General features: G+C 43.3%; 1 protein-coding gene across 1 annotated transcript in view; it reads right to left on the bottom strand.

The window, feature by feature from the left end:
- The window catches only part of Tmem248 (transmembrane protein 248), a 37,237-nt gene that overhangs the window by 10,168 nt on the left and 17,819 nt on the right, over positions 1 to 9,250 (bottom strand). The window contains exon 2 of the mRNA XM_004630404.2: positions 172 to 348. Coding sequence (XP_004630461.1) covers positions 172 to 330 — 159 coding nt within the window. The 5' untranslated portion in view covers positions 331 to 348. The remainder of the gene's footprint in view (positions 1 to 171; positions 349 to 9,250) is intronic.

Genomic DNA, 9,250 nt, shown 5'->3' with positions numbered 1-9,250 from the left:
GGGAGAGAGGGGGGAAGAGGGGAGGAAGGGAAGGGAGGGGAGGAAGGGAAGGGAGGGGAGGAAGGGAAGGGAGGGGAAGAATAGAATAGAAAATCGAAATATGAAAAAAAAAAAGTATTTCCCCCTCTACAGGGTCTAGTGGCCCAAGCAGAAAAGCTGGAGGAGATGCACCTCTGCCATTTCCGGTGACTTAATTTCCTTGATCTTGAAGAAGTAGCCCAGAGTCAGGAAGGCTATGGCCATGGCGCTGACGCTGATCATAAAGACCACCAGAGGTGGGCGGCTGCTGATATACAGCTTCAGGTTCTCCAGAGGGTTGATGCTGAACATTATTCTGATCAGCTCCACCTGCAGGAAATGGAGAAGACTTAGAATAACTGGCCAAAAGAGAATCAAAGATTCTTATTTTGTTTCCCTGGGTAGGTTTATGAGGCTTAATCATTGTTGAAATGGAGAAGTGTTTAATCAATAAATTCATTTCAAGGGGCTGGAGATATAGTTCAGTAATTACCTAAGTACATGCTTAGCATGTGCAAGGTCCTGGATTCAATGCTCAGCACAATAGACACACACACACACACACACACACACACACACACACACACACACACACACAGGTACAAAGGCTAGAAAGGAAAAAAAAAAAAACTAAATGTGAACTGTCATTACTTCCAAATGGTTAGCTCTTGAAAGGTATGTATTCTTTCCATTTAAATCTTCTAAATATTCTGAGTTCTGTTACTTTCACATCACTTAAGAAAATGTTTAAGTTGCATGTGCAGAAATAAGCTGAACTGCTAAAGCCTCCTCTCCAGGTCGCCGTCCCAGCCCCTGTGCACCTGTGCCTGCCGCAGAGCAGCCCCCCAAAAAACTCTTGACGGGTTTTATTCCTCCACTGCGTAAAAGCCAGTGGTGGGAAGCATCCCAGCAGCCACACCTGGGATGAGGTCAGCAGCAGGGCTTTGTCAGGCCCTGCTTGGCCAACCTTCTTGCCTGCACCGCCCTCCACCTTCCCTACCTTCTTGGTGCTCAGCTCAGGTCTGGGGATCTTACCACTGGCTTCTACATCACGAACCTTGGATCCCTTTCCATTTATTTAGGTTCTCATTCACTTCACCAGTGCCTTCTATTTTCAAGGTGTTATGTCTGTACTCTTCTGCTCATTCCTAGGAATCTGATTCTCAAACTTTTGAAAATGACCCATCACTTAAGGCTAGGATTCTTTTCCTAAAAATTTCTCTGGCTTCCCTTCTTACACTACAGGCATCTGACTACCCACCCATCGCTCAGTGCCCCTCGATTTCTTCTCAGTGCCTGGGATCAGCCAAGAGAACTATTTTCCTTCTTGTGTGGACCCTCATTTGTAAATGGCACAACAGCAGAGATTTGGCTTTTTTTTGGTCTTTCTTGTTCAGCGCTTCAGCCTCTAGAAGAGAAGCTGGTTCCTGTCAGCTTGTGCACTAAGTATGAGCATATGACCACCATTAACAGAAAGCAATTTTTTAAAAGTCTATAGCAGGTTTTATTTTTTTGGTACCAGGGATTGAACTCAGGACCTTGTACTTACACCACTGAGCTATCTCCCCCTCCCTGTACCAGATTTTAAATTCTAGGACAGTAAGATGCATGAGCATCGCCTAAGAACTAGCAGCAACCAGCCAGCCGTGTGCACCTTTCTCTTTTCCAAGAGGCCTCTGGGGGTGTAAATCAGCACTGCTTCCCTCTCCTCTGAATGAACTCAGTCCCTAAACTGGCAAGCTTGCATTCCTGGTGTAATCTTACTGACGCTGCATCTGAGAATTTGGGAGAAATAATACATTGGATTTATCCTTGTTCTTTTGCACTGGCCATTCTGTTCCACAGCTCTGTCTCTGAGCTCCATGTTCTCTACTCTGGGGAATTTAACTGCATGACACATGCAACTGCTGTACCATACGTTACACCGAGGAGCCCCACTCCACGGGCTTCTTCAACTTGACCTGACTCGTCAGCCTGCTCTGGAAGGAGGCTGGACTGGCTTCCTCCTTGCCCTGCCCCACCCCTACCACATGAGTGAGCCCACTCGATTTCCCGGGACTAGAGCCATGGCTTGAGCTTTCAAAGTATATTGCTTCTAAAGTGCACAAGACAGATGAGGGATGGGAATGTAGCTCAGTGGGTGAGTCAAGGCTTTGAGTGCAATCCCCAGTACAAAAAATAAATTAAAAAAAATAAAAACCATGCACAGTGGTATCTGTCATTTCAAATTGCATATGTCCTGGAACCCAGCATAAAAAAGTAAATAAATATTCTGGCCAGGCACAGTGGTGTCTGACCATAATCCCAGCTACTCAGGAGGCTGAGACAGGAGGATCATGAGTCCCAGGCCAGCCTTGGCAACTCAGCAAAACCCATCTCAAAATAAAAAATATCAACAGCTGAGGGTATTGTACTGAGCACTTCGCTCACATGCTTGAGGCTCAATCCCCAGCACAGTAAAATAAAAGGAAAGAATTTCTTGAGTCCCTTGGTCATTGACTACCAGGATGTTATTCTAATTCTTAATGCATGTTTAGAAGGGCTGGGGAGCTAGTTCAGCAGTCTAAGTACCTGCCTGGCAAGTGCAAGGACCTGGGTTCGATCCCCGGTACCATATGCCCTGCCAGCCACTGAAACCAGGCATGGTGGTGCACGACTGTAATCCCAGTGCTGGTGAGACTGAGACAGGAGGATCACTATGAGTCTGAGCTGTGTAGTGAGACCTGTACCAAATAAATAAACATTTTAAAAAAAAAAAAAAGTTCTTTTTAGATTCAGATACTGAGCCTTTGACCATTTTAGCTTGTGTTTTCTCTAATATGGCTTATGATATATCTTACATTAGGAAAAGTTCTTGATATTTTTAACAGCTTTATTGAGATATATTTCATATACTATACAATTCAGCCATTCAAAGTATGCATGGCAATGACTTTTAGTATATTCAGAGTTGAACTACAATCACCATATGACTGGATCTTAATTTCTGAATACTTTTATCACCTCATATGAAAACAGTAACTCTCCATTTCCCCTGGCTCTAACACAACCACTACTGGCATCAGTACTTCATTCCTTCTTACTGCCAAAAGTACTCCACTATACAGAATATTTTATTTATACATAAATACGCTTATCCATTCATCAGCTGATAGACACTTGGATTTCTACTTGCTATTGTGAATAATCCTGCTATGGACATGTGTGTGTGTGTGTGTGTGTGTGTGTGTGTGTGTGTTAATGTGGACATGTTTTCATTTCTTATCACTATATACCTACAAGTGCACTGCTGGGTCAGATGTAACTCTGTTCAATTTTTTGTTTGGTTCCTTGTTTTTTCAGACAGGGATGCCACTATTGTAGCCCAGGATGGCCTCAAACTTATAGTGCTCCTCCAGCCTCAACTATCTGGGTGCTCAGATTACAGGAATGTGCTACCACTCCCAGCTTCTATATTTAATTTTTAGAGGGACCAGATTGTTTCCCAAAGTGGCTTTACCATTCTGTACTCGGACCAGCAGTATATAAGTGTTGCAATCTCCCCACACCCTTCCCAACACTTATGATCTGATTTTGTTTGTCTGGTTTTGAGACAGGATCTCACTACGTATTCCGTGCTGGCCTTGAAATCACTATGTAGTCCACGTTTACCTTAAAGTCCTGGCGATCTTCCTCCGGCCTTAGCATCCCAAGTGCTAGGAGCACAAGGTGTGCATCACCATGCCCTGCCCATGAGCTGTTCCTTCTTATAACAGTCATAAGCAGGCATGAGGTGCATTTCATTGTATTCTGATGTGCATTTCCTTGATTACTAAATGATCCTGATTTTAAACTGTAGTTAAATTTACCAAGCATTTCCTTTAATGACAGTATATGTGTGAATTATTTAGGAAGATCTTCCCTACTGTTATACTTCACAGTGTTTCTCATTATTTTCTACAAGTTCGAAAGCTTCACTCTTTACTTAAGTCTCTTATCTACTTGTAGTTTACATGGGAAGCCTATAAACATGTTTCTAGTTGCACCTTTCTCTATATGGATGGCCAGTGTCTACGACCATTTACTGAACTGCTTGTCCGCCACCTCTTAGCAAGCTGCCTCGTACACACTGGTCTGCTCCCAGGCTTTCTTTTCTGTCTCTGCCCTGCCTCAGTACCACAAAATTTTAAACCTTTTCATTGACTACCAGAAACCACCGATTTTATTACTATTCAAATCCGCCCTGGCTATTCTTAGCCATTCAACCTCCCTTGAGAATTTTAGGTTTCAATTATGAAGTTCCTACAACTGGCTGACATCTAAATGGGCATTGCAGTAGACATTAATTTGAGAAATTAATGATATTTTTACAAGAGTGTTTCCTAAACTTTAAATGTGCTACCTCCCTATACATACTTATGTCTACTTTTCTTTTTCAATCACTTCTAAAGCTTTCTCTAGAGGGACTGCAGCTGTAGCTCAGCAGTAGAATCCATTCTTAGCTTGGCTGAGGCCCTGAGTTCCATCCCCAAAATCATACAAAGTAGTAAAAATCTTTTCTAGAAAGGCCTCATACACTTTGGAAGATAAAGGACATACTAATTCTTGCAGCCACTACTGATTTCACTTTTGTCTTTTTCTTTTAAGGATAGGAAGGTTATGTTATGTTATGTTATGTTATGTTATGTTATGTTATTTTATTTTATTTTATTTTATTTTATTTTTTTGGCGGAACCGGGGATTGAACTCAGGCCCTTGTGCTTCCCAAGCAAGTGCTTATTCTACTGAGCCATCTCCCCAGCATTTATTTTTGTTTTTTGTCTTTTTCAGATAGGGTTCCACTATGCAGTTCAGGTTGGCATTGAATTCACTTTGTAGCCCATGATGGTCTTGAACATGCAACAACCCTGCCTCAAGTACTGGGATCACAGATGTGTACCACCACACCCCACACTGATTTCTATGAGCTAAAACATTCCCTATTGACTTTAGTATACACAAACACAAAAGACTTTTACATATCAATCTTGACTCCAGACACTTTGCTGAAATATTTTAAAGCATAGCCTGTTTCTGGCTTTCAACTGGATTTTCTGTGTAGACAACCATAATGTTTATAATTACCTGTATTTTCTTCCTTTGCAACCCTTTTTTTTTTCTACTTTTGACTACAACCTTCAGTGAAATAACAAACAGAAGTGGCAATAGGACTTCTTGCTTCATTCCTGACTTTCCATAAAGTGCTTTTTAATGCTTCACTGTTAGGTACAGGGTATGTCACAGGTTTCTGATAGAAATCCTTGAGGAGGTTAAGGAAGTACTACTACTCCAAGTCTGCAAAGAGACTTCCATTATAAATGTTACTTATTTTCAGGGGAGAAGAGCTGGAAATTGAAACTAGGACCTCTACAAGCTCAGTACCTGCTCTACCACTGAGTTACACCCCAGCCAGTTATGCCATTTTAATGGATGCTTGACCTGCAGCCTCTGAGCAATCAGTTTCTCTCCAGTATCTGTTAAACTTCTGATTGTTTTCAGGTTAACTCACATTTATACGCTGGGTAATTTTCATATGATTAGGTTTTCTTGTTTTGTGCTGGGGATTGAAGCCAGGGGCTCACACACGCTTTATCACAGGGGTACATCTCTAGCTCCGATCATGATTTATAAAAATGACACTGCTACTTACTAAAGTCTATTCTGAATTCCCATGTCTATCCATATGTGAGATAAAGTTACAAGCCACCTATGATATTTTTAGGGCAGTGTATACTCTTAATACATAAAAATTGAGTTTGCTTACTGCATCTACTTTCCAGAACAATGTAAGAAGATACACACTTCAATTATGTGGAAATTTGATAGACCTTAGCCAGAAGACTACCTGGATCTGCCAAGGCTTTGTTTAGTTTTGTACCTTGGTGCGGTTAGCTTCACTACTTACTCATGTCTTTAATGGCTACAAATGTATGTTTTTACATTCACAAACAGTCAATTTTGATAAGATACGCTATTCTTGGAAACTATCCCTTTTACATTGTTTTTCAGGCTTTATGACAGGATGCTAAGATTTCTTCAAATATTTATTTACTTGTCATTCTTTTCTTCAATGCCTTTATCCTAGGGTCTCACACTGAGCTACCTCAGCTCTTGCATCGCATTCTGAGACACACTCGCTAGGTTCCCCAGGTTGGACTCAAAACCACGATCCTTCCTCCTCCACCTCCCAAGCAGCTGAGATTACAGACATGTGCCATCATATTTCATTCTTTCCTTTTCTTTCTACCACGGGGGACTGAACCCAGGGCTGGGAGGGTGGAGTATATTGGGGATCGAACCAGGGATTGGCACATCCTGGGCTAGCATTCTAGCACTGCTAGCAGCCCAGCTCTACATTTTTTTATTATCTTCCTCCATCTGCCTTCTTTGAATTCACTGAGCTGATTTTTCTAACCTCATCAGGAGGAATTTCCACTCATACTTTCTCTTCTTCTCTAATGTGGGCATTTCAGAATTTGGACTCCCTTTAGCTGCATTCCTTCCCTCTCCACATCCATCAGTGCACCCATCAGGGAGTCTTTCGGATCCACCCACTCTGCTTACCTGCTTGCTGAGATGACACAAACCATACCCTCCACAACTGAGATCCCCGTCTATGGCCCATGGATATCCACCCATCCATGTGGCACAACACATTCCAAAAAAGACCCACCTGGCCCTATTCCTGTATGTTCTGTCTCAATCCAGAAGCTCAGAAGCATCCTAACCTTCTGCCTTATACCCTGCTCCCAAGCAATTATTTAGTGCTAACCACTATATTTCTTTGAAACATCATCTCTTATTCCTGTCTGATTTTCCATTTTCTTCTGCAGTTCATCTTTTTGTGACAACTGCCAACAGTTTCAACTGGTCCACTCCTATCTGTCAGAAAGCCTACTCTCCACATTGCTGTCCAAGCGATTTTCCATGGATGCTACGGCTAGCCATGCTACAGCTTCAACTGACAGAGTTCTAAATGACCAATGAAGTCCAAGCTCCTCAGAATACCAGTCCACTATGAGCCAGACCTTGCTACCTCTCAGCATCCCTTACTCCACTTACTTGCAATTCCCAGAACATATTAGACAAGGTTATGGCCTAATTGTTTATTAATACTAGGGACTGAGCTCAAGGCTGTTCTGTTCTGAGACAGGGTTTTGCTAAGTCACTATATTACACAGGCTGGCCTTTGAACTTGCCATCCTTCTGCCTCAGCCTCCCAGAGTGCTGGGATGACAGACTGTGCTACTTAATATGCCTAGCAGCTTGAAGCTTTTCTTTCCACTAGTCCTCAGACTTTCAGGACTGTATCCCAATATTTCACACCCTCTTCAACACTCAGTCCAGGGCTACTTTCTCTATGAAATGTTTCACACCCCTTCCTACAGTCCCCACAGGAACACTGACCACTTTCACTTTATGTGTGCCATGTTCCTGCATAACCTCCTGACATATGACTGGACTCCTTTACTACCTGCAGAGGTCTATCTTCGTGACTTAGCTGTATGCCTCTGAAGTGCCCTCTTGTTCTACACGTCAGCGTACAATGAGAAAATAGGTGGAAAAGAGGAGAAAGGAATGAGGATGGACTCCCGGATAGCTACTGGGTTATCATTAGGACCAAACAGTTCTATGAGTTACTATAAAATAGGGCAACTAGAGATCCAGTCCTACCCAAGTCCAGCGAGTGTGTGGGAGAGCTTCCGGCTACCCTGCGGTGGCGGGACCTACCAGTCCCAGCCCAGACGCAGCGCGGGTCACACCCTCTTCCACCCCCGGGGGACCCCACCACCACTCCACGGCACACCCCACCCTGCCCGCCGCATGAGAATTTCTGCCGCGTTCTAGGGACCCCCAGATCCAGTCCTAGCCCAGGTCTGGAGAGTGTGTGGGAAAGCTTCCAGTTGCCCTACACTGGTGGGATCTGCCGGTCCCAGCCCAGACACAGCGAGGGTAAGACCCTCCTCCACCCCCTAAGGGCCCCCCCTGCCCGCCCAGTGAGAATTTCTGCTGCGTTCTGGGGACCCCCAGATCCAGTCCTAGCCCAGGCCCGTGAAGTGTGTGGGAGAGCTGCCTCTCCTCGCTACTCCACCTTGTCCCCTCCAGACTCAGCTCAGGCCTGGCATACAGACCTGAGGTAAAACCCTGTAGCTGAAATCCCTGCAGAGAGAGTAGGGGACAGAACAACCCAGCTAGTCCAGAAGCAGAACATCTTGCCAGAGGGGCACAACAGATTCACTCCCAAGGGCAGAAGCTGGAAGGAGCTGAGCACGGCACCCAGACCCAAGCCAGGCACAGGTGGATAGATCCAAACTTTGTAAATCTGCACCTGAACTTCAGTAGGTACGAAGGTTATAACTGCACCAAAGCTCTACAACAGAGGTCAGAAGGCAGTGCTACACAAAATGACAAGAAGGAGCAAATGCAATCTCCGAACCCAAGCCCACCCATAACAAGTGCAGAGGACACTAACACAGAAAAAAGTGGGAATCACACAGCTGAAATCAATGAATCAATGGCTTCTGAAATAAAGAAACAGCTGCAGAAAGGTATAGAGGAACTAAGATTGGAAATGAAAAAAGAAATCCCTGAATTAATAACATCTGCAGTAAATCAAATGCAGAAACATATGGAGAAAACCCAATGCCCACCCAGAACAACTGACACTAGCTCAGCTCAAATGGATGAATTAATAGCATCGATAGTAAATAAGCAACTGCAGAAAGTCATAGAGGAACTCAGAGCAGAATTTTCTGAATAAGAAAAGAATTCTCGGAACTCATAGTATCTGAAGTAAAGAAGCAACTACAGAAACATAGGGAGGAAACAATCTGAAGAAAATACTGCAGTAAAAGAATTAATAATTGCTTCTAAAGAAGACGTTCATTAAAAAAGTAGAGGAGATTAGAAAAATGACGGATTCCTTGAATGAGCAATACAGGAAAAAAATAGATTGCATGAAGCAGAATCAAAGATATATAGAGGGATTTAAAATCTCAATCACAAGCTTGCAAAACTGTTTCACTGAAAGTGAAGACAGAGTTTCAGGTCTTGAAGACGCTGGTGCAGCTAGTGAAAAGGTAAGAAAATATCTCTTAAAAACAACTAGGATGCAGAAAAAAAATAATTCATCACCTGCAAGATGATGCAAAGATGAACAATGTGAGACTAATAGGCATCAATGAGAAAGAAGGAGTCAATACAAATGACATTG

This window comes from Octodon degus, unplaced genomic scaffold, assembly GCF_000260255.1.
Source record: "Octodon degus isolate 3935 unplaced genomic scaffold, OctDeg1.0 scaffold00035, whole genome shotgun sequence".
Classification (NCBI taxonomy): domain Eukaryota; kingdom Metazoa; phylum Chordata; class Mammalia; order Rodentia; family Octodontidae; genus Octodon; species Octodon degus.
This window is presented reverse-complemented; position numbering and strand designations above follow the sequence as displayed.